Source organism: Mirounga angustirostris, unplaced genomic scaffold (assembly GCF_029215605.1).
Source record: "Mirounga angustirostris isolate CCGP_5_RB_7025 unplaced genomic scaffold, mMirAng1.0.hap1 SCAF_3, whole genome shotgun sequence".
Taxonomy (NCBI): domain Eukaryota; kingdom Metazoa; phylum Chordata; class Mammalia; order Carnivora; family Phocidae; genus Mirounga; species Mirounga angustirostris.
Window position 1 is genome coordinate 194,645,202 of NW_026991711.1, and position 25,369 is coordinate 194,670,570.

Below are 25,369 nucleotides of genomic sequence, written 5' to 3' on the forward strand. Positions count from 1 at the left end.
TGCCCTCCTCAATACCCACCACCAGGCTAACCCATCCTCCCACCCCCCTCCCCTCTAGGACCCTGTTTGTTTCTCGGAGTCCATAGTCTCTCACGGTTCGTCTCGCCCTCCGATCTCCCCCCTTCATTCTTCCCCCCCGCTATCTTTTTTTTTTCTTAACATATATTGCATTATTTGTTTCAGAGGTACAGATCTGAGATTCAACAGTCTTGCACAATTCACAGTGCTCACCATAGCACATACCCTCCCCATTGTCTATCACCCAGCCACCCCATCCCTCCCACCCCACCCCCCACTCCAGGAACCCTCAGTTTGTTTCCTACAATTAAGAATTCCTCATATCAGTGAGATCATATGATACATGTCTTTCTCTGTTTGACTTATTTCACTCAACATAATACCCTCCAGTTCCATCCACGTTGTTGCAAATGGCAAGATCTCATTCCTTTTGATGGCTGCATAATATTCCATTGTATATATATACCACATCTTCTTTATCCATTCATCTGTCGATGGACATCTTGGCTCTTTCCACAGTTTGGCTATTGTGGACATTGCTGCTATAAACATCGGGGTGCACGTACCCCTTCGGATCCCTACATTTGTATCTTTGGGGTAAATACCCAGTAGTGCAATTGCTGGATCATATGGTAGCTCTATTTTCAACTTTTTGAGGAACCTCCATCCTGTTTTCCAGAGTGGCTGCACCAGCTTGCATTCCCACCAACAGTGTAGGAGGGTTCCCCTTTCTCCGCATCCCCGCCGACATCTGTCGTTTCCTGACTTGTTAATTTTAGCCATTCTGACTGGTGTGAGGTGGTATCTCCCTATTTCAGCTACCCTTTAAAATATGCTGACGCAAACTTGTTCATCATAAGATGATTTTCTTAAGCTCTTCTGTTTTGGTAGTTATGACCTCATTTTCTTTTCAGATAGAATTTTTGTTTCTCTTAAAAATCAATCTTCTGGACTGGACACCTTAACTCATTTGTTTTGTCTTTCTTGGGTTTTAATAAGCGAATTTATGTCTGTCTCTAAGTTTACGTGAACCTACCCCTTAAAAGCCTCATTTCGTTGGTAACACCTCTGTCCTTTACTTCTGAATATTTCATAACTGCAGTTGTGATCTCCCTATTTATCCACGAGTTATTTAGGAGAGTAAGCTCCCCAATGTGGAGGTTTTTTGTTTTTCTACTTTTAAAAAATCATTGATTCTGGGGTCATTGCTTGGAGCTCAAAGAGCCTGAAGAGTCCGGATTCTGGGGGTCATTGCTTGGAGCTCAGAGAACCTGAAGAGTCTAGATAATGCAAATCTGTCACATTTGCTGAGTTTTCCTTTATGACCTGCTCAGTGGATTTTTGCTGTTTCAGGTGAACTTGAATGCTATGTTTTGAAGCAAGGCTCTCTATATACTTACGAGGTAAAGCTTTTCTGCTCAGATTTCCATTTTCTTTTTCCCCCTGCTCTGTCGGACTCCGATAGAGGGTGAGAATCTTTCCAGGAATGTAGTTGTCAGTTTCTTCGTGTACTTGTCTTCTCTTGCTTTATGTATTCTGAGGTTCTCGCAAGTTGCAAATAGGTTCATATTTATGATTTCTTCATAGTGGATACTTTTTCATTTCTTTTTCCTTTTTATTTCTCTTCTGCCTTCTGGTGGCTGAGTAGAAGTGTTCTCTCTTTTCCTCTTTTTGCTCACTTGGAACTGATGGTGTCCATTTTTATTATTTTAGAGGTTACCCTTACATTTTTAGCATTCATTCTTAACTATATAAACGTTCCTTACCAAGACTGTAGGGATTCACTCGTCTCCTTTCCCCGTGTGACAAGGATCTTCACACATTTACTGCTGACGGAGCACCCACCACTGCACCTTATTATCGTTACACAGTTTACTTTTACTATTAAAAAATAAAAACACTTTTAGTCATTTGTTAACACATCTATTTGGTGCATTTTGGTAGCTTCTGTGGCTATGGTTTCTTCTGCATTGCCTTCCCTCTGAGTTCATTTTTATTCTTGCCTGGAATTGCACTTTCAGGAATGGTGTGTGGTTGGCAAACCCAGACATAGGTTGGTTTTTACGTCAGGAAATATCTCTTTGTCTTTCAAATAGTAGGCATACAATTCTAGGTTATTTTCCCTCCTCTCTTTGGGACTATTACTCTCTTGTGACCTGGCTTTTCTTGTAGGAAGCATTGGTAGCATTAGAAAGTTTTTTCCTCATTTTCCTTGACTTGTGTCATGGTAGAGTCTACTTAAAAGTTGAAACTCAGTGTATGCTTTTGATCTAAAAGGTGATGTCTTGTCTTTTAGTTTCGGAAACCTCTCCACTTCATTGTTTCAAAGAGCTTCTCGGGGCTCCCGGGTGGCTCAGTCGGTGAAGTGTCTGCCTTCAGCTCAAGTCATGTTCCCAGCGTCCTGGGATTGAGCCCCCATTGGCCTCCCTGCTCAGTGGGGAGTCTGCTTCTCCCTCTCCCTGCAGCTCCCCCCTCTTGTGCTATCAAATGAATAAATAAAATCTTTAAAAAACAAACAAAAAAGCCCCCCCAAAACAAACAGAGCTTCTATAGTCTGCATTCTCAGCTTCTGGAACTCCTGCCACATTGGAGTACCTCTGATTTCCCTTCATGTCTCCTGAGGGCATGGTGAGTATTTGTTACATCTTCTGGCTCTCTGTAGAGCATTCAGGGTGACTTTGAAGAATTGTCTCTGTGTCCCCAGTCTCTCTTCTGTTGTGTCTAGTTTAGCCACTGAAAGTTTATTACATTCATGGATGGTTTTTCCCTCAATTACTGTTTAATATTCGAGATTTTCCCCCTCTACAGAGTTGGCCCTGGTAGCGCTTTCCATGGAGTGCAGCATGTAAGTTTATGTCGCACCTTATCAGAAGTACAAGAAGCTGTCAAAGGATGGCAAGATGACAAACCAGAAATACCGAGCTTATTCTTCAGTCAGGGAGAGCGGTGCTGGGCAGGCAAGTGTGAGTAGAGCTCGCTGCTGGTCTCGTGGAATGGCACGTTCTCACAGTTAGGGTGACACCACCCATAGAACCACAGATTTATTGTATTAGCACATCCGCTGGACAATAGGACATTTGCCACTGTGGGGCCCAGTTTAGGCTACAGGGGAATGGGACAATCCAGCCCATCTATCCCTTTGGAACCCCAACACTGAAAGCTGAAGGTCCTGTCAGAGTACCCTGGGTAGGAATACTCCTCCTCCACGCGCCCTCAGGTAAGCCTGGCCCAGAGTCATAGGATCATGGGAGGAAAAGGTGGAGTCCCAGCTGCCCACACTGACTTCCCAGTCTCCTGCAGGTACCAGGCTTTCAGGGAAGATGATGAGCACAATTCCCTGACCTACTGGAATTTTCTGGCCATCCGCCTGGCCTTCATTATTGTGTTTGAGGTTAGCCAGGTTCCCAGTTCCCCAGCTGGCTTCTCCTACTGCCCCCACCCCGCCCTCAGGATGCCTTGCCACATCCACCATGTGGTGTGCAGGTGTTGGGGGGATGGGGGTACAGACACGCCATCACCTGGTCGCATCACAGCTCTCCTGCGCACGGTCTTCTCCCCACCTTGGGGACGGTCGATCCCTGCCTGGCCTCTGTCTCTGATCACTGCAGTGTCCCAGGAGGCTCCCCAGGGCCCCAGAACCTGGGACAGGTCTCTGTAGCCGTGGCTTCCGCCTGCACTGGGGATTTCCTCGGCTACACCGCTGTTCTCCAGCTCAGCCCACACCTGGGAGCAGGTGCCCACACCTGGCCCTGTTCAGGCCGCTCTAGGCATCTGTTCTACAAAGGGCGGGTGCCTTCTGCTGCTGCTCATACTGTATCCTGCTCCCAGCACGTGGTGTTCTCCATTGGCCAGGTCCTCGACCTCCTGGTGCCCGACATTCCTGAGTCTGTGGAGGCCAAAGTGAAGCGGGAGTACTACCTGGCCAAGCAGGCACTGAGAATGAGGTGAGCCCCTCCGCCTCCCCGCCCGTGTCACCTTCCCTTGTCCACCAGTGGCATGGCGCCTGGCCCGGTGCTCTGCCGTGGCACGTGACAGTCCACGGTCAGTCCAGTCCCTCCCTCCTGCACCCTTTCCTGAAGACAGGCTTTCTCTGGAACAAACTGAGCAAAGGACAACAGCTCCCTGGGCTCGGAGAAGAGTCTGGGCCCACGGCCTACAACGCCAGGAGTCGGCCATGCCTCACCCGTCCCCTCCCTCTGAAGTCACAGGGGTCACCTCAAGTTGGTAGTCACACCTGGAGGGCAAGGACTCCGAGGACCCAGAGCTATCAAAGGCTCACCGCCCTCGAGAGACCACAGCTCACCTCCTGCCCCTTCTTGGCCCAGAGCGCTGTGCCCTCAGTGACCCTGGGCCTCTGCTCATGCACCTTACCTCCCAGGTGCTGGCTGGGGGCCCCCAAGCCCAGCTGACTGTAGCAGCAACAGCTGGAGCTGCTCCCTGCCATGTCTCTCCCAGCCCCCAGGCCAGGTGGCTCCTCTCACCCCTGCTCAGGGCCCACTGCCTGCTTCCCTCCCAGCCCCTCGCCTGTCTGCTCTCAGGGCACCGATCCACCTCCCACATACGCCAGCTGGGGGAATCACACCAGAGACTAGAACTATCCATGGATATCCAGTTACCACTCAAGAGCATGCTGAAGACACCCCTGGTTCCACGGGACCAAAAAAAGACATGCCGCATGACAAAATGAATTCTAGCACACTGTATCCGGTTTTGGGTTTTATTTTAGAATTTATAAAATTCCAGTGTCATCCATATTCGTAAGCCTTTACACATGTTTGCATATAATCTCCAGATTCCAAAATTAAGGCCAAGGGACGGATCATAGCTATGGAAACACATGATATGGAAGACATTCAACAAAGGAAATGGACACGCACACCCCACCCTGCCCAGGGCTGTCCCAGAAGCAAGGTGGCTGCAGGAGACCAGGCCTGGGCAGGGTCACCAAGCAATCTTTAGTAACCACCACCAAAAACAGAGCACACAAGATCCCAAGTACAGTTTAGGGAAGGGAGGGGAGGTTTGCATCTACAACATTTAGCAATAAATGCAAATGTGCAAAAAACCTGTTGTGAACATTTAAAATTTACCTCTAGGGAAGGGCAGGGGTGGGGGTGGCGGAAGGAAGCTGTAGAAAAGACCAAGGGAAGAGGGGTTGGGGTAGATGCCGTGGGAGTCGGTCGGAAGGGCAGGCAGAGGGAACAAGATGGCCAACAGGAAAGTCTCCAAGCCTCATGCAGGTGGAGAGGAGGTGCCCTTTCCCAATCAGGCTCCCCAAGAGATGGAGGGGGTGCTCCTGGAGAAAGGCCGGGCAGCGCCGCCCCTCCTCCCTGTCTCCTCACCGGGCCTGCTCTGGGGTCACCCAGCCTGTCTGCTGAAGTGCGCGTTCTCCCCTACCCCCGTCTATCGCTCCTAGAGACGGGCACACTGCAGGCTGCCGCAGTGGACGGGAGCTTGCGAAGACAGCTCAAGGTTCACTTGTCAAGCGATTCTCAGTCTACTCAGAATCTCAGAGTCAGAAGGTCACCACCAAGCTTCAGTTAATGGAGCTCGAGGGTGAAGGATGGGGGCGCAGGGGTGGCGCAGGCTGTGTGCGGGACACATGTCGGTCACATGTCTGGCCCCTAGGAACTCCAGTATCTCGGGGTGGAACAACATGACAAGGCCCAGTCGCCTCTGTGGGGGCAGAGGCAGGGAGGGGGGAGGCTAGACAGCAAGACAAAGGGCCCGTCCTTGTTCCCACACGACACAGCACACGGGCACCTCTGCACTGCCCGGGGCCCCCTTTCCTCTCCAGAGCAGACCTTCAACAATCGGGGGGGGGGGGGCGGGGGGGCGGCACTTTGTCTCGCCAAGGCCTGGGGTCCAACACCCAGTTACCCACCACGCACCTGAGACAGAGCAGACCCTCCCTTACCAGCAGCTGGTCCTCTGGTCCAGGCCAACCGACCACCTCTCTCCACCCCAGGACTACGAAGCCTGCCTCTCCAAGCCAACTCCCGGAGCCTGCACACAGAACAGCTGGGCATGTGTGAGAGGACAGCCTGGGTGAGCCCCTGCACTGCAGCAAACATGCCACCACCAGAAACCTCTGAAGAGCGCTGGGGGCGGCACTCCCCTAAGCATGGGACCGCGCCACGCTGGCTCTGAGGTAGAAAGGAGGCGACTCAACACCTGGCCACATGTGGGGGTGGGCACGAGGGAGGAGTGGATGGTCTACCCCGCTGCTCTGCGGGCCTCCCCTCCGTCCCCACATTTCTCAGGCCACACCAGGCCACCACGCCAGCCACAGTGGACCCAGATGGAGACTTGCAGCCTTGTCCTCAGGCTTCGCTCACCAGACTTGGGGCCTCCAGCGCTGTGTGGTGCAGGGGTGGAGACACTTGGTGCTTTCAGACCCAACGTGTGTAAAGCCAAGACCGCCCGAGAACCTGGGTCACCCTTCTGCCTTTCTGGTCCCCTCTGGGTCCACCGCGGCTCTCCTTTGGGTCCGGGTGCTCCCAGTGTGCACACTGGGTCTTCCTCCCCACCCTGTGGTCTGGGCTAAGTGGGCTTTTTGGCAGCTGGAAGAAGGTGGATTGCATTTGACAAGGAGGGTCTGGACGGCAGGCAGAGGGAGGAAAGGAGGTGGGAAAGGAAGAGGGCAAACGTTTTGGCTTTTATAAAGTCAAGGAAATTTATTTCCTGAGGTCATGACACAGGAAGTAGACTCAGCCACAGCTGTGCAGCTCTCACAGTGGAGGCCAGAGCCTTACTGACATGCTGGATGAGCCAGGACGCTTATAGGAATATGTCCAATTACCTCTGTTAGTGTTCACAAGAGTGGAGAGCCGTCCCAGAGCAAAGGTGTCAGGGAGCAGGTCCTGAGCGCACGCGGGGTGCTGGCACGCCCGGCTTCACTGCGAGACCTCGGGGAGGGGGAGGCGTCAACAATTTACGGAGGGTCCAGCTGCTGGGTCAGATTGAAACAAACCATGTGTGGTGGGGTTTGGGGCAGCAGGCTGGAGAGGTTTCTGCTTTTTGATCATTATCGTTTGGGGCCCCATGGGAGGGTCTTGGGGGCCACCTGAGCCCCAAAGCTGGGAAATTCTTCAGAGCTGCTCATATCAGGGGCCTGTAGGGGGAAAGAGTGCACAGCTTTAGTAAGGAGCTCCCACCTGAGCAGCTTCCCAAATGGAGAGGTAAGTGCCGCTCGCAGGTGCTCCCCCCTCCCAGGGCACACGGAGGGCCAGAACAGCATCTGACCTTCTCGCTGCTGTTCGCGGTCCAGGGAGCGTCCCGGACCACAAAGCCCTTGGATGGCGCTTTGGACTCCTCGTGGGCTGGCGGCTTCATGTACAGCTGCAGGGCCTCACTGTCGACCACGTCAGCCAGCTGTGGGCACAGGCGGGGGGTGAGGGGGGGTGTCGGTCTGCAGCAGGCATGCACAACGACCAGGCTCGCTCAGGGGAGACCCTGCACCCGGCATGCCCCTGGGAGCAAATGCACATGGCCTTGCTGTCAGCCCCGGCCAGTCAGAGGCGGGGTGTCCCAGGTATAGACCTGCTGCCCAACCACAACTCACGTATTCCTCCTCTAGGTTGAGGATGTGGTCGATAGCTTCTTCCACATTCTCTGGGAGCCCCGTCACGGTGACGCAGTTGGGGTCTGGGGCTCCACTCTGCGGGAAGCGAATGTCCACCTGGAAGGAGCACGCACAGCAGCTGGAGGTGGCTGGAAGCCCTCCACCTGGGGTCTCTGAACCAGAGGCTCATGGTTAGGCACGGTTGGGAATGGTGGGTTTCTAGTGGAGTTTTCCCAAGTTAACCTTGTTTTCAGGAGGCAAAGGTCCTATACGTCAGAGCTAAGCATAACATGACACATACAGAAGCCGCTGGTGCACCGTGGGGGAGCCCCTCCTGCGGCCAGTGCAGGACCCGTCCAACGCTATCAACGGCACACGGCTGTGCCCTCCACACGGCCTCACCAACTCAGGGACAGGCACCCGAGCGTCAGAGGTCTCCCTTCCAAACCCTAAGTGAGGTCGGCAGCTGAGGCAGGAAGACCTGAGCCCTCCACTAGCCCGTGTGGGAGGAAGTGCCCCCGCCAGAGCAGGAAGCACGTGCCCCATTGCACCCACAGCGCCCCCAGAACTTAATGACACCCCTCCACGGCTGGGCTGGGGACCCACCTTGAATTCATCCATTATTTTGCGGATGGCTTTGCCACGGGCGCCAATGATGCGGGCGTGAACACGGTGGTCCAATGGGACATCCTCAGAAACCATCTGTTCAAGTTCACCCACAATTTTCAATATGGCGTCCCGGGCAGCTTCTGTATTCTTTTCATACCCTGTGATGGTAATTTGGTCCTGGGGCTGAGAAAGGAAAAACTGGTCAGAAGAGGGGACGCCCCTAGAAATTCCAGGCTGGGAGCCCCAACCCAGCAGACAAGATCTGTGAGACGACAAGAGGCAGCACGGGCTGAGTGAGGTAGGCCTCACCTTGAGGGTCAACATTGACCTGCTCAAAACCAAAAAAAGCTAGAAAAGAACATCAGGTGCTGATTTAACACAGGTCAACAACGCCTACTAGCTCCTGCCCACTCCCCTCCCACCCCCACCCCCACCACAAAGACACGTACGGGAAAAGAAAGGGCACCTGCACACAAAGACAGCTGCAGGAGGGGGCACAGTGTTGGTGACCCCAGGCCCTGCATCTGGAGGTGTCTTGCTGGAGACAGACCGACCTGGAGAGAAGGTTCCAGACACCATGGCCAGCACTCCACAGCCACAGTGCGCCCCAGCTCAGGGTCTCCCTCCTACATGCACACAGAGAGGCGAGGGCACCACATCTGTAGAGCGTGGGCAGCGCAGAGACACGACTCAAGGCACAAGGAACACGTGAACACAAAATCACACCCACACGCCACGTTCTTTAAGATGAGAGAACATACTACACCTGAACAAGAGCAACGGAACAAAGGACCAGAGAGCAGAAACACTTGGAAACAAAGCAGAAGAGCACACGCTTCGAGATCTGCCCAGGAGAGAGGCCACAAAGACCACAGGAGACCACAGAGCAGCAGCTAGTCCCCTGATGCCCAGCACCTGCCACCCGCTGACGGGCGCCTCGCCAAACACCAAGACCAGAACATTCCGCCAGCGGAAGCATAACCCTCACAGGAAAAGGCTGCGTATGAAGAAAATATGGCCACCCAACCCTCTTCGGCTCGTGAAATATTAACCACAGTGGTCTGAACCCCAAATGACAACTAAAAGTGTAATCTTTACATAGAAAAGTTGAAGGAAATAAACATAGTGAAGGTGAGGAGTTTAAAAACTGAATTCTCGGGGCGCCTGGGTGGCTCAGTTGGTTAAGCAACTGCCTTCGGCTCAGGTCATGATCCTGGAGTCCTGGGATCGAGTCCTGCATCGGGCTCCCTGCTCGGCAGGGAGTCTGCTTCTCCCTCTGACCCTCCTCCCTCTCATGCTCTCTGTCTCTCATTCTCTCTCTCGCAAATAAATAAATAAAATCTTAAAAAAAAAAAAAAATACAGCCCCCAAAATATAGTTAATAAAAATGTAGTAATTTAAAATAAATAAATAAATAAAAACTGAATTCTCAGTATTAAAAATATTAAAAATTATGGGCACGTGGGTGGTTCAGGTCATGATCTCAGGGTCCTGGGATTGAGCCCCACATCCAGCTCCCTGCTCAGTGGGGAGTCTGCTTCTCCCTCTCCCTGCTCTTGGGCTCTCACTCACTCTCTCTCCCCCTCTCAAATAAATAAAATCTTATAAAAAAAATAAAGTTAAAAAAATAAATAAAAACATTAAAAATTAGAGGGGCACCTGGCTGGCTCAATTAGAAGAGCAGTTGACTTCTGACCTCAGGGTCATGAGTTTAAGCCCCACATTAGGCATACAGCTTAAAAACAGACACACAAACAAAACCCCACAAAGAATAAAAAAGAACAGCAGTGTAAACGTGTCTGTTAGAAATGCAGAGGCAGACAGAAGGACGCACTTGGGGAAGGTAGGACCAGGCAGGAGGCAGACAGGAGAGGTGGGGGCTGTGGGGTGAGCCCCGACAGGCCTGCCTGCCTTTCTGAACTCAGGTAACTGTGCAGCTCACAGACTTGGGCTGGGGAGAGGAAGAAGGTACAGACAGACGGCCTGCCACAGTGCATGGATGCAGGTTGAAAGGCCAGAGTCTGGGGCACCTGGGTGGCTCAGTTGGTTGAGCGACTGCCTTAGGCTCAGGTCATGATCCTGGAGTCCTGGGATTGAGTCCTGCATCGGGCTCCCTGCTTAGCAGGGAGCCTGCTTCTCCCTCTGACCCTACCCCCTCTCATGTGCTCGCTCTCTCTCATTCACTCTCTCAAATAAATAAAATCTTTTTTTTAAAGATTTTTTTTTTTTGAGAGAGAGAGAGAGAGAGAGAGAGAGAGCATGAGCAGGGGGAGAGGGAGTGGGAGAGGGAGAAGCAGGCTCCCTGCTGAGCCAGGAGCCTGATGCGGGGCTCCATCCCAGGACCCTGGGACCATGACCTGAGCTGAAGGCAGATGCTTAATGACTGAGCCACCCAGGCGCCCCAAAATAAAATCTTTAAAACAAAATTTCGGCCAGAGTCTGTAGAGGCGTGTTGGGATTTGCTGGCCACAAGATTCTAAGCAGACCATTTCTGGGTGCTCTGGACACCACTGCAGCAGATGCAGAGCCTGGGCTGCCGCTGTGCGTTAAGACTGTGCTGGAAGGGGCCCCTGTGGCAGCCAAGAGGACAGGCAGGGGAGTGATGGGCGGGGGAGGACTGCACCTGTGGGGACAACTGTATGGGAGGGACCCAGCTGGAACCCCAGCTTGCCTGCCAAGATGACCAGGTGGGCAGGGGAAAAGTGCCCCAGGTCCACGCAGCGATGCAGGCTGACACGGACCGAGACAGGGCCCAAAGCCCAAGCCAAAACTCGATCCTCAGAGACCTGCCACTCTGCACTCTGCCCTCTCTCCACCCACCTGGGCACATCCTAAGCTTGCCCGCTCACTGCTCCCAGGTCAGGATGAGGTTACAAGAGTCCATCTGCCCCAAAATGCTCCGGTAATGGAGTCTGACCCAAGCAGTCATTCTTACCTGGCTCCCATCGTCCTTATCTGGAAACTGAATGTTCACATCATGTTCCAAGCGGATTTGTGTAATCACTGCCCCCTTCCTCCCAATAATTTTGGGATGGTATTTGGGGTCCACAGTGACGCTCAGCTTAAAGCTCCTTAAAGCCTACAGATAAGACAAGGGTGGAGAAGTTCAAGCCCGACCTTCACCATCACACACAGCCACGTGACTCACCCCCCTTTCTGTCCTAGACCCCAAAGGTATCCCCAGCGACAAAAATTGGACACTGCTTTCCTGCTAGCCTCTGTTGTCACCCCACCCCAGTAGCTCAAGGACCAGCCTGTAAGCAAGAGCACAGACCCTTCAGAAAGGACTACTCGGGCGCCGACAAGGCTGGCGTGGCAAGTGGTGAGCTCTGAGCTCAACTTTCTAATTGGTTTAACAGGGATCTGATGAGTAAGTATAAAAATGTTTGGGTGGGTGGAGGGGGCGGGGAGAGGGAGTCTTTCAAGGCTGGGGTAGAAAAGCAGGCCTGAAGGAAAAGCGGGCCAGCCAGCCTGAGACATCCGTGGCCAGAGGCTGAGACCGTTGGAACCACACTCAGGTGTGTGAGGTCTGTGGGCCGTATCCCCAACACGACTCCAGGAAATCCTCCGCAGCAGGAAGCCCGTGACCCACATCATCTGTAACCGGGCTTCTGGAGGGGACAGCACCCGGCCACACCGTTCACCTCAGGAAACCCTCCAACACCAGCTCTCCAGAGGGCACGTGGGTCTTGAACCCTCCTCAAAGCAGGAAAACCGAGCAGTGAGAAGGTCCACGTGGGCCCGCGGACACCCCCCCTGGACCACACCACTCACGTTTGGGGGTCTTTCGCAGCAACGGCTCCCAGGCCTCTCCAACCTGACCTTTCCCGTGTGGCTGGAGGCACCACACATGGCACGTTTACTTTGAAAAAAAGTACTAACTAACAGGGAATCTAACTTTGCTGCCGTCTTATGGAAGAGAAAAGTGCCCTGCTCCTAACACCGCATCTGAAGAGAGGCCACTGGGCACAAAGCACGACAGGGTCGGCCGGGTCCTCCTCCAGTCACCCAGCCAAACTGGCTGCAGCGTGGTCAGGGTGCTGGTGATGCTCTGGCAAGACGAAGGCCGAGGACCGCAGCTCTGGAGGACGCCCCCACAGTCCAACGGACACCCACCCGGTCCTCCTGCTCAGCCTGCAGCTCCTTCACGCGCTCCAGCAAGCCAGCCTTGGCCCGATCCAAATTCACGGCAAGGCCAGTGATGGCGATGATGTCGGACTGCAGTTCCGGCGCCGGCACGTGGATGTTCACCTACATGGAAACAGGAATGGACCTGATGTAGATGGGGTCCTGGACGAAGACACAGGGGCGGCCGGCTGCTGCACGGCTAAGAGCAGGAAGAAGGTGCACCGCCAAGGGGCCGAACTGCCAGAGGCCCTCGGGAGGGCTCCCACCCAACACTGGCTCCAGGGAAAGACTGCAAATCATGGTACCTCAAACTCATCCATCATCTTCCGGATCCCGCTCCCCTTCTGCCCAATGATGTACCGGTGAAGGTCAAAGGGTACCTCCACTTCGATGGTGACAGGAACCAGTGCCTGCAGGGAAGACGGTCAGGGGCAGGCCTGAGAGCTAGCGGGGAGCAGAGTGACCCTGTGAGAATTAGAGGGAGCTTCCTGGAACCTTCCATGCTGTTCCGTCTAAACTGAGACCAAGGTGCCCGGCTAGCTCAGTCGGTAGAGCATGAGACTCTTAAACTGAGACCAGCACCCAGGCTTTTAACTCAAAAGAAGACACAAAGAAAGAACATGGAATCAAGGGGCACCTAGGTGGTGGTTGGTTAAGCGTCTGACTCCCGATTTCGGCTCAGGTCATGATCTCAGGGGTCCTGGGATCAAGCCCTGCGTTGGGCTCCACACTTGGGGAGTCTGCTTGGGATTCTCTCTCTCCCTCTGCCCCTCTCCCCGCTTGCTTGCTTGTGCGTGCACGCTCTCTCTTAAACAAAACAAAACAAAACAAAACAAAACAAAACATGGAATCCATTTTTTTAAGATTAATGCCAACAGGGCAAACTTTCAGAAAGTCAACCGCAAGCTTACACTCTTAAATGTGACAGACCACTTACAGAAACAAAATGAAACAGAACAAACTGAAGCCAGGAAAAAAACCAGAGCAATCTGAGGCTTACAGAGGTGGACCAGTGGGGCTCAGATGCAGAAGCTGGCCCTGCCTCCCGGCCTCACTGATGTCAAAGACAGACTGTGGCCAAGCCCACGTGGGTCTTAGAGATGACAGCAGCACTTAAAACAGTGCCCAACAGGTAGGTGGCACTCAGTTAAGTATTCACAGCACAAAGCACTCATCCTTACAAGTCCGAGATAGATTTGGTTCACTATGTGACAGAAAAGGAAACCGAGGCTGGAGACCACATGCCCCCTGCTGTCACTGAAACCCGTCAGTTCCGTGCCCGCCAGCAGCCCCCAGGTGCTGGGCTCTGTGCCCCAGGCCAGTGAGACCAGCACCACCGGCAGTCAGTGTCAGGCCGCACCCACCTCGAGGGCTTCCTTGGCGGCCTCACACTTTTCTTTACGGCCAGAGATGATGATGATGTCACACCTCCTGGGGGAGCCAGGGTCGGCCTCTTTGGCGTCCCTCCCGTCTCCGGCATCGTCCCCGTTCTCCTGGACTGACGGCTCTACACTGTGAACTGGGGAGACGAGAGGGGGGACAGCTCACATGCCGACTTTGCACCCTCTAGGCAAACACGTGTGAAGCACCCGCCACGTGCTGGGGGGTTGGGGAGGGAAGACCCATACGCGCCTGGCTTCCCAGGAGGACATGAGTCACCTCAACTCAGGCGGAGCTGGTTACCTTGGAGGCTGGCGTGTGGGAGGCATGGGGTACGGTACCCACTGTGTTTGAGGGGCAAGGAGACTAGAGCCCAAGCCCTGGGGTTGGGACATGGCCGTGGGGAGGGGCCTACGACACAGGCTGGGAGGGAGGAGGGGAGAGGGCACCAGCTTCTTATGCCAGGAGGCAAGCAAGCAAAACTCAAGGATGAAGGGACAGGACACTTGACACAGACGCCGGCTGGTGGGGGACCAGGTGTGCACCCGAACGCAAACGCAAGGCTCGTGGGGCAGGACAGAATGCAGCAGTCTGTACAACAGGAACAAGTGTGAACGAGCAACAGTGGGACGCCGAAGCAATCACAGTCCTGCACCCAACTGTGGGGAAGGTCGGCTCTGCAGACACTTTCCAAAGTGGCAAAATTTGAACACCGACTAAATTCGGTAACAGTACCATATACTGTTAGATCTTCTGATTCTGATGACAGATGTGCCCCAGTTATCGCAAATGACGTCAAAAAAAAAAGGTTCTCATTCTCAGGAAGGAGCCACTAAAGGTAAGTTTGAAGAGTACACTCCAATGACTTAGAAAAAATGACCGTATGCATAAAAGAAGGGGGGGCAAAAGAAAACAAACTGAATTTGAATAACGAAGGTAGAAAATACATCTTTATCCTATGCAGTTTTCCTCCATATGTACTCAGAACAGCCCGTGCGCTCTCAGGGCAACAAGAGAGTCAGCGGCCGCGACCAGCTCTGTACAGGACAGAGCACACGGAGTGGACACCGTCGCGAACCGGACCAGACGCATCCACCGAGATCAGTCCAAAAAGACGACACACTTGGCTGCAGCCTGAGCGGGAGGCGGGTCTTGGGAAAGTCAGCTCTGAGACCCCTCGCTGTGCAGGTCACCTCATGACTGCCTACCACCCGACTGTCCCCGAGGCACATGCAGAACCAAGCGATAAGCAGGACGCTGGTGCGAGGGGCTGTGGTGGAAGGGCAGCCAGGGTGCCTGCCTGTCAAGGGGTAAGACCCGCCAAGTGGGGGTGCTGGGGGAGAGGCAGCTGCAGTGGACAGAGCGGAAGCAGCCCTAGCACACAGGTCACCTGGGACTTGTGAGAAGCCTCAGAACCAAACTCAGGGTGGCAGTTGGGGCGGGTGCTTCCCTGCTTCAGAGGCCGCAGGTGCTCTGCCCTCCTTTGCCGCATCACCCGCTGCAAGCCTCCTGACGCTACAAGGGCACCCATCACCCTGCAGCAACTGAGAGAGCCCACGTCCCAGGGAAGCTCCGGAACTCCCCAGGCAGGGCCCATTCACACACCTCCTGCTTCCCCACTCAGCACAGAGCTCACCGCTGGGACCCACCTGGGTTCTCCTCTCTGTCTGGGAACTTAATCTGAACATTATAGTCCCGAGTAATCTGCTGGATTCTGGAACCTTTGGGGCCCATGACAGATCGATGGAACTTCTGGGGTATGGCACATTCTATGGTCACTTGGGCTTCCTGGGGGGGTGGGGGGGTGCAGGGCACAGCAAGAAAGAAAAAAATAAAGGCAAAGGTTAACTGCTTAGGGTCAGTGCACATCCTCACCAGCCTCCACTCAGTCCTCCGCAGATACCTCAAGTGCTCCAAGTACAACAGGGTGGAGAGAGGAGGGGAGTGAGGCAGGAGCGAATGGGATGCCTCCTTCTGACACATTTCCCAGACACAAGAAAGTACTGATGACCCATCTACACAAAATGGCACCGAGGCTCGCTGCCGCCCAGAGCTGGAGTACAGCCATTTCTGTGCGTCCTGCACAGCTAGGTGCTGTCCCTGAAGGGTGGCTGCATGAGCCAGTGACAGCGAACGCTGGGGCTACGACTCCATAAGGAGGCGCTGGGACTGATGGTCAGGGAAGTACTTCCCAGGCCGCGGCAGGGGAGTGCCAGGAGGGAAAACCCAACTGGTTTCCATGTGGATCCGCTCTGACAGGCCCTCCCCTTCCGTCTCTTCTCTTCCCTTTGGAGAGAGGCTGGTTCCTTGCACAGATGGCATTTCATCATGTTTTAAAACGCCGCTGGTTAGGAGTAGTATTCCCTCCAACTGTCAGGATGAAGGCCAGAGGCTGAGAGCCCCTAGCCCCTCGCTTTGCCCCTGGCTGTTGGGGCCAAGAACCCTGCCACCCTCCCAGGCACCTACCAGGTCCTCAATGATCTCCTGAATGCGCTTCTTGGCCGCCTCCACACAGTCCTTGGCACCCTTGAGGGTGACCTTATCACTCTGTGTGCCAGAGCGTGGGAAGCTAACCATCACCCCACCATACTCTTCAGCAATCTCCCGCAAGACCTGGCCCCTTCGGATGACAAAATGGCGGTGGTGCTTGGGATCCACCAGCATGCAGTCTTCCACCACGTTATCCTGGGGCATGGAGGGAGGGGGAAAAGTAAATGACCCTGCTGACCAAGCCTGACAGGACAACCAAGGTGCAGCGCCCACCGGGCCTTACCAGGTTCTGGATGAGGGCTTCCAGCTCCTTCTGAGCCTCCCTGACAGCGTCCTCCTTCCCGATGATGGTGATCAGGTCCTGATCCTTGTCCTCAGCCGCTGGGAATATGATGCGGGCTCCAGTGTTGTCACGCACCTTGCGGATTTTGCCGCCCCCTTTGCCAATGAGGAACTTGTGGTATTCTGGCTTAGCACGGATGTCAACGGTGAAACTCTTGGTTTGCTGTGGAAACCAATCCCAGATACACTGGCCTGGTGCCACCTGCCTGGTCCCCTGAGCAGGTAAGTAAGGGGGCCTAGAGAACAAAGGCCTGTGGCTATCAAGCCTCAGCAAAACAAAGGGATGGACACCCAGACAGGAAGTACTTACAGCCCCCTCTGCCGTCCAGACACTGAGATGGCTCAGAGCATGCACATTCATAGCCCCAGTCCTGCCACTTACCGGCAGTGACCCAAACAAAGCCCTGCACGCTGCTCTCCACCTACAGAGGGGACTTAAGTGAGTATGGCAGAGCAGGTAAGCCCACGGTACTGCCAGCCCCACCCCCAGGCACAGCGCTCCTGCTCCTCCCCAAGTCGAGCAGAGTGCTCCCTGTCCAGGCCTTCCCCTGCTCGGGCTACAGGGGAGCCCACACACCAACCGCAAGGCCCAATCTCAATCTCGGACAGCCCCAAGCCAACCAAGGTCCTCATCTGACACCAAGAAGCCAGGCCCCAGCAAAGGCCCCGACACGATGACCTTGTTGAGGATGCCAGCTCATCTGGCAGATTCACCAGGAGAGCACATGCACCTTCAGGCTGACTCAGACCCACACAATGCCTTCTCCTCTCCTTCCCTGTATTCTGGAACCTGGCGCATAAGCATGAAGAAACACAAAGGAAAAGAAGGTCTGCCAGCATGCTAAAAAGTAACAAGCAAATGAATTTTGTTATCTCTGAACTGCTGATTTCCCAAACACCCCTGAGAGAATCTTCAGACACAGACACTGGAAAATAGCAACATTATTAAAAAGCTAACAAGCTAGGTGAGCCTAGCCCAGCAACACGATGAAGGACAGCATACCTAAACCCTAAACCAAGTGGGGCTCATCCCGGAAAAGCAAGGTTAAACTTTAAAAAAACAAACAAAACACCCCCCCAAAAACACTTAAAAAATCTAATACATATGCTTAAAGACATGCTGTCATGTCAACAGATACAGAGAAAGCCTCCTACAAAGTCCCACCACCCCCGTTCCCGTTCCCGTTCCCGCAGTAGCTCTCAGCAAACTTGTAGCAGAAGGGAGCTTCCTCAACTTGACAAAGAGCTTCCTTGGAAGACCCACAGCTCATTTCCCACTCAATGCTGCAGGACTGAGCACTCTCCCCAAAGTTCGCCAATGAGGCACAGCTGTCCCCTCTCACCACTGCTCCTCAACACCGTACTGGAGGCCCAAGCGATGCAGTGAGACCACACCTACAGGTGTATGGATCAGCAGGAAAGAATTCAACTGTCTGTTCACAGACAATGTGTGTTACACAGAAAACTCAAGAATCCACAAGAAATGTTACTGGAACTGATAACTGAACTTTAAACCAGACGCATAAAACAAAGCCCATATAAAAATATCAGATACATTTCTACATGCTACAGTAACTAGAAATTAAAATGAATTAAAAGGTACCATTTAACAACAGCAGTCACTAAAAAGCAAAATAGTGAGGATTTAAATTGAACAAAATATGAATGAGATCCGCATGCTAAAAACTACAAAACACCAATGAAAAATCGAAGACTTAAAATTTAAGAACATAACCCAGAAAACTACAAACTCCTGAGTTGTCAATTCTCCCCAATTTGATCTTTAGATTCAACACAATCCCTGTCCAAAAATCCAAGCAGGATTTCCCCCTAGAAACTGTTAAGCTGGTTCCAAATGTGCACAGAAGGGCAAAGACGCAGAATGGCCAGAGCAGTCTGAAAAAGCGCAAAGCTGGAGGGATCTCCCAGCCATCCCTCCCTATGGAGTTGCGAGAACACAGCACGGTCCAGAAACAGACCCACACGTGGGTTCTGACAAAGGGGCAAAGGTGACTCAACGCAGAATTTCAGGGGTGATGGCCAAAACATTTTTTTTTTTTTAAAGATTTTATTTATTTATTTGAGAGAGAGAATGAGAGAGAGAGAGAGAGAGAGCACGAGAGGGGGGAGGGTCAGAGGGAGAAGCAGGCTCCTCGCCGAGCAGGGAGACCGACGCGGGACTCGATCCGGGGACTCCAGAATCATGACCTGAGCCAAAGGCAGTGGCTTAACCAACTGAGCCACCCAGGCGCCCCGGCCAAAACATTTTCACTGCAGTGGTGGTCACATGAGTTTGTTTATGCTCATCAAAACTCAGAAGTATACACTAAGAAAGGCGGGTGTTATCGTCTATAAATCATACTTAAAAAAACAAAACAAAACAAAACCCAGGGGTGCCTGGGTGGTTCAGTCGGGTAAGTGTCTACTTTTGGCTCAGGTCGTGATTCTGGGGTCAAGGGATCGAGCCCCACGTCAGGCTGCAGGGAGCCTGTTTCTTCCTTTCCCTCTGCCACTCCCCCTGCTTGTGCTCAATCTCAAAGAAATAAAATCTTAAAACAAAACAAAACAAAAACAAAACCCCAAACCAATAAACCAAATAGCAAATTTTCTGTACTGTGTAAGTAGGCTTTGACCTGCCAAGGCCTTTGTTCAGCAGCGGCAGAATCAAAGACACAAAAAGGTGTCTGAGGCAATTTCCTGACCTGCCACAACAACGGGGCGAGGATTTCTACCAAGAGGGAGACACAGGGCCGTCACTCCCGGGCATGAAGCTCACCTTCTCCTCGGCCAGGTGCAGGAGCTGCTTCTTGGCCTTCTCCACATCCGAAGCAGGGCCCCTGATGACAACAGTGTCACTTCCCGAGCCCTCCACTGGGAAGTGAATGTGCACCCCGCCACACTCCTCCATGATGGAGCGGATCAAGCGGCCCTTTGTGCCGATGAGGGAGTTGTGCAGCTTGGCAGGAATCGAGACCTCCAGCTCGGCTATGTTGGCCTGAAATGACACACAGTCTGTGAGGTGTGGGACACACGGCGGCACGCCCACTGCAGAGGGGCCTGGAGCCCTTGTGCTTGTGGGGACACTTGTGGGGGGCTGGGGAGGGGAGCAGCTCACACAGCATAGAAGGAAAGTCTCCACATCACACCATAAAGCAGAGACACAACCGAGATGCCCATGGATCATCAGCCTTTCCTATTAAAACCCTGCCTCCAGTCAAGGTGAGACAACAGGGCCCAGATTTACCTCCTGTGAGAAACAATGGTGTTCAAGACACTGGAGACGGGAAACAAGCAAGGTGAGCATGATGACAGTCCCCTGGCTGAGACCCTGCTTTGAGGACACAGAGCTGACAGTCTGGGGAGAGCAAGACTGGTAGAAGCCGCGTGAACTGGAGTTTGCTCCCACACTGACATCACTGGGCGGGGGGGGGGGGGACAGCAGTGCACAGTACTGTCTACACTCTGGGACACTGGGTGCAGGGAGGCCTCACCCCAGGAGTGGGAAGGAACACCCGAGACCAGGCACTGCTGTGACCCCACCTCATGTATCTTAAGAGCAAGTCCAAAAAGGAGCCAAGTACTTCAAAGTACCTTAGCAAAGCTAAAACATTTATAGGAATGCAAAAATATCCAGCATCCACCCAAGTAGACGTCCTAATTTCTGGCATCCAGCGAAAAAATACCATTCAAAGAAACAAGAGAAATCACTCAGTGAGGAAAGAACAGAAAACAGCCCAGAAGTGACACAGACGTTAGAACCAGTGGGTCGAGAACATGACTACAAGCATTTTCACGACTGCACGCATGGTAAAAAAAACCCAAAGGAAACAGAGCGTGTCATGTGTAAAAATGAAATATTCCACCCTGAACTTCTATAGGTGAAAATGTCTGAAATGAAAAATACATTAGATGGGATTACAGGCAGATTAGACACTGCAGAAAATTAATGAATTCAAAGAAACTAATGGGAAAAATACCACTTCTCCTTTCCACCCAAATAAATAACGTACCAGTGAACCACAGGACCACCTCCAGCCGGCCTAGCCCCAAGTAACTGGAGTCCCGACGGGAAGGACAGGAAGAACTACTTAATAATAATGACTCCAGGGGCGCCTGGGGGGCTGAATCAGTTGAGCCTCCGACTCGATTTTGGCTCAGGTCATGATCTCGGGGTCATGAGATCGAGCCCCACAGGCTCTGTGCTCAGCGGAGAGTGTGTTTGAGATTCTCTCTCTCCCCCTTTGCTCATGCACACGTTCTCTAAAAAAATCAATCAGTCAATCAAGAAGGATTTGACAACGCTGAAGTCTTTGCATCCAAGAAGCTCAATCAACTCTAACCAACATGAAGAAAAGGACGCCCAGACACATGGTAACTTTCGTAAGGCTTGCCGCCCTTGTGACAATCCTAAATACAGCCAGAGGAAGTCTGTGCAGAGGAGGAAAGCCAAGGAGGACCTCAGATGTGTCCGCAGAAACACTAGGAAGGCCCTGAAGCAAAGTCCTAAGTCCTGAAAGAACACCTGCGGCCTGAGGTCCGCCGCTGGGAACACAGAAAAGCTCAGCCTAGCTGGAAGACGGTCTGGCACTTCCTTACAGAACTAAACACACTCCGACCGTATGACCCGACTTACTACTAACACCGAGTGCAAGAAGCCAGTGTGAAACAGCACTGTGTTGTGGGGCTGGGGACATGGACACGGAGACTTGGGTGATAAATGGGGGTTCGCAGCTTCTCAAACTGCACTGCAACCAGCACAAAGTCACTTAGAGATAGGGCCTAAGTGGAGGATGTACACTAAAAACCCTAAAACCACCACAAAAATAAAAGTTATGTCCAATAAGCCAAAAAGGAGATGAGAGGAGTAAGAAAATTATATTAAATCCAAAAGCAGGCAGAAAAAGAGAACAAAGTAGATGGGGCAAACAGAAAACAAATGCAGGACACCTCCATAAAACGACCATGACCAGGGCCTGGGGAGGGGATGGAGAGGGGTTTGCAGGTACAGCTTCTATTTGGGGAGATGGGAAAGTGCTGAAGACAACAGCGGGCACAGCCACATAGCTGATGCCCGGGGTTGCACACGAAGGTGGTAAATTTTGTTATGTGTATTTTCCACAATTCTAAAAATTAAAAAATTTGTATTTAATCACACTTACTAAACAAATATAATAAAATATGTAACATAATACATGATACACACATTTACTAATGTAATTAAATGTAAAAACCTCCATTTAAAAAAGGCAGAGATTGGGGCATCTGGGTGGCTCAGTCGGTTAAGGTGTGACTCCTGATTTCGGCTCAGGTCATGATCTCAGGGTTGGGAGCTGGAGCCCCGTGTAGGGAGGGCTCTGCACTGGGCGTGGAGTCTGCTTGTCGTTCTCCCACTGCTCCTCCCCCACACTCACTCTCTAATAAATAAAATCTTTAAGATTGAATAAAAAAAGCTGCCTAAAAGAAACCCACTTTAATGAGAAAAAATAGATTTCAGAGCAAAGACTACTACCAAGGGTAAAAGAAGATAATTCTATAATGACACAAATTACACGTATCCGGAACATGAGACATCAGCACAGTGAAAGCACAGTATGGGAATATTATGAAAAACTTTATGCTAAAAACCTTGACAACCTAGAAAAAAAAACCCTTGAAAGCTACAAATCTTAGGCGAAAAATTTGTGCACGCAGGGACCTATCACCCAGGAAAGAAACAAAACCGACTGACACACAGGACAACACAGATGCATCTCAACGTAGCTGCTCCATGTGAGAAGAGCTCGAGCTGCGAGAGCAAACACCATGATTTCTTTTGTACGAGGACACAGGAAACTCGACAATCCCGTGGCTGAAAGCAGATGAAGGGCTGGACAGGCAGAGTGGCGGGGTGGGGGCTGGCAGGACAGAGGAAGGTGCTGAAATGGGGCATGAGGACATCTCCGGGGTGCTGGATATGCTCATTATCCTGAGCACGGAGAGTCCATGCATGTACAACATAGGTCAAAACTTATCAAACTGCATACTTTAAACATGAAGTTTCTTACATATTATCTTTCAAAAATTAAAAAAAAAAAAAAAAGATTGTTATGCCTTCAGGACAGGATGATTTCCAAGCACTCAAATCCAGTGCTACTGCTCAGGTCTAGTGGTAAGCATGGCCCCAGGCGTGTGGCAGGAGGCCGGCCATGGGCCTGCACTGCTATGGGGAGAGCTGATGAGACACGATGACGGGGAGCCTGGCACATGCCCTGTCACACAACACCCCATTACCAGGTCTTTCTGGATGGACAGGATGCGGCTCCGGGCGGCCTCACAGTTGGCTCGCTTGCCTGTGATGACAATGGTCTCTGAATTGCTGTTCTCTGCTGGAAGGTCGATCTTAGTGTTGCTTTCTTCCCGAATCTACCAGGAGACAGGGGACCATGAGAACTGACTTCCCAGTTGAGACACTTGGAGCCCAGGGCTGGAAAGTAAGGCTCCCTCCTTCAACTTTAAGCCAGAATGGCACAGGGCTTTGGGGGGGCAGGCCGAGGGGAGCCAAGATTCAGGGGACAAGCTGGCCGGTCACCTTTTTAATGTTTGCGCCTCCTTTCCCAATGATGTTCTTGTGAAATTGTTTGAAGATCGGAACAGAAATTGAATAGCTATTTTCCACCTTAAAAACAAAAGAGGTGGCACCATTAGCCCTCATGCTGGACAGTGATGTGTCCCTTCATCCGTGAGGGAGTATGAAATGACAGGATTCGCTATTAGAAACACACACTTGGACCCTGCTCGTCTCCCCCTAGGACCTCTGACCTTTAGATGGAGGCATAACTTACCCAACAATAAGCTAACCTGGCATGCCACTGTCAACCGATGCAAAGCCACCTTGATAAAAAGTGGCTCCCCATAGAACCTGCCACCTGTTCAGTGCAAGGTCCGTAATCCAGAAGCAATGTGTTGGGTGCCCTCAACGGACACTATGGGTAGGAGGGAGTCCTGGCCACCAGGCTGAGAGAAGTAAGCCCAGAACACACAAACCCCACCACGCCGTGGCAGTGTGAACGAGCTCAGTGCTGGGAACGCACCCACCAGCAATCTGAGGCAGTGGTGAGCTCAGTCCAAGCCCCATGAGAAACCACAGAAAGCATGAGCCCATCTGCAGCCTTCCCATCAATAACCACCCTCAGCACTTTCCAAACAGCCGGCTCTCATTCCAGCTTCTTAATAGCCAATCAATAAATGGCTCCCCATACTGCCTGTGCAAATCTCTCTCCTCACTGGATGGGACAGCTTATCCAGGTATCTGAAGATCCCTTAAGGGAACAAGGAGCCTGGAACCCCACCTGAATTCCACGGAACACTGAAGTCCTAAGAGTTGTCGACACCCCTCCATCGATGGCAGACCAAGCCCGGGCCTGAGTGTGCCCCCTGAAGCAGGGGTTCTGATGGGATCCCCCCCCCCAGGTCTCTCTGCCACCGGCAGCACTATCACAACCAAGGATGGGAAACATCCTCCTACCAGATCTGCCACCATCTTCTGCATGTATTTTGTGCATTTTTCCACCTCATTCTTGGGCCCTCTGAGTTGAACAATATCACTTTTTTGTGCTGGGTCTGGAAAGTTGATGATAACCTGGAACAAATCATCACAAATTCAAGTTCAGTTACTGGTAAGGACTGGATTCTAAAATACTGAGTATCTCTAAGTGGCAATCAATCACTCCAAGGGGGCTGAAGAATGCCACTGGGAAACCTTTACCTCTGGGAATTTGTCACGAATTTCACGGATCCGTTCACCCTTCTGCCCAATGATTGTGCGATGGAATCTCTGCTCAATAATCAGATCCTTGGTGCGCTCGTTTTCCTAAAAGCACAATTCAAGTAGAGGACATTACAGCAGGAGGCTCCGGGAGCCCAGGGAGCACAGCAGTGCCCTGTGGCATCCTTGGGAGTCACCAGCCAGGAGAGAGCACCCGCTAGAGGACACCTGCTCTCTCCAACAACACAGGCTGGGCATTATTCTCCGGAAGGAAGTACAATTCAACAACCGAGCAGGGACCCTTCAACTGAAAGTGGTACTGCAAGTAGCCTTAGTCACCAAAGCAGTTCAGTCAGCGCTTCTGTGCTGACCAGAGCAAGAGACCAGGAGGCCTAACACTCTGCAGGACAGGTAGCGATCCTTCCTGAACACAGTATGGTTCAGACCACTGCCCTGTGTGGATCATTAAGAATGAATAATGAACTTGCATCGTTCTCACCCTCCTCCAGGTCTCACTAAAATGTCACCAGAAATACACAAGAAGCAGAGCTGGGATAAAGAAAACATACTACCAGTCAACCATCTGAAAGAACTCAGGGGAGATTCTGGATCAGACTGGCACCAGGTTTAAAAAGAAACAAGGGTTTAGGAGTCCAACACAGGTACAAGACACCCCAGACCAAGGGGGCCCTGGCCAGACGGGAGCTCAGGGATGGTCAGGGAACAGCGGGAGGCCGCATGCACTGGCTTGCAGCTGAGGACAAGGGAATGTCTACTGTCAAAAGGGGGCCTCTGAGGGGAGGCTCCAGGCTTGGGAACCGGTGCGAGCAGACGTGGGGGGCTTGCTCCCTTCCCCAGTGAGGCACATGCACTGCCCTGCCTGAGGCTTTCCCGACGTTCTGCATGTGTCTGTGCTAAGCTACGATCACTCACGCAGTAGGTAACGCCTCTGGATTCTGAAAGGCACCCGTGACCCCTACATGCAGCCAAAATGGGGAATCACTGCTGCATGGTTATCTGCGTCTGACACACACAATCCAGAAAAACACACCAGTGCCAGCAGCTTAGCTCAGGGAACAGGGCTCATGCCCCCA

General features: G+C 52.4%; 1 protein-coding gene across 8 annotated transcripts in view; it reads right to left on the bottom strand.

Moving 5' to 3' along the window:
• Positions 1–4,721: 4,721 nt before the first annotated feature.
• Positions 4,722–25,369, bottom strand: part of HDLBP (high density lipoprotein binding protein) — a 75,352-nt gene continuing 54,704 nt past the window's right edge. For 7 of the 8 annotated variants that reach the window (XM_045867576.3, XM_045867578.3, XM_045867582.3 and 4 more), the window contains 16 exons: positions 24,276–24,380; positions 24,036–24,149; positions 23,100–23,186; positions 22,802–22,933; positions 19,308–19,526; positions 16,473–16,694; positions 16,166–16,384; positions 15,349–15,487; positions 13,684–13,838; positions 12,625–12,729; positions 12,308–12,442; positions 11,127–11,270; positions 8,189–8,374; positions 7,583–7,699; positions 7,264–7,392; positions 4,722–7,132 (listed from right to left, as the gene is read on the bottom strand). In XM_045867576.3, the coding sequence (XP_045723532.1) occupies positions 7,046–7,132; positions 7,264–7,392; positions 7,583–7,699; positions 8,189–8,374; positions 11,127–11,270; positions 12,308–12,442; positions 12,625–12,729; positions 13,684–13,838; positions 15,349–15,487; positions 16,166–16,384; positions 16,473–16,694; positions 19,308–19,526; positions 22,802–22,933; positions 23,100–23,186; positions 24,036–24,149; positions 24,276–24,380 (2,295 nt within the window). In that variant the 3' untranslated portion in view covers positions 4,722–7,045. Of the gene's footprint in view, positions 7,133–7,263; positions 7,393–7,582; positions 7,756–8,188; positions 8,375–11,126; positions 11,271–12,307; positions 12,443–12,624; positions 12,730–13,683; positions 13,839–15,348; positions 15,488–16,165; positions 16,385–16,472; positions 16,695–19,307; positions 19,527–22,801; positions 22,934–23,099; positions 23,187–24,035; positions 24,150–24,275; positions 24,381–25,369 lie in introns of those variants that run through there. The other variant, XR_010410379.1, reaches the window with a different exon arrangement.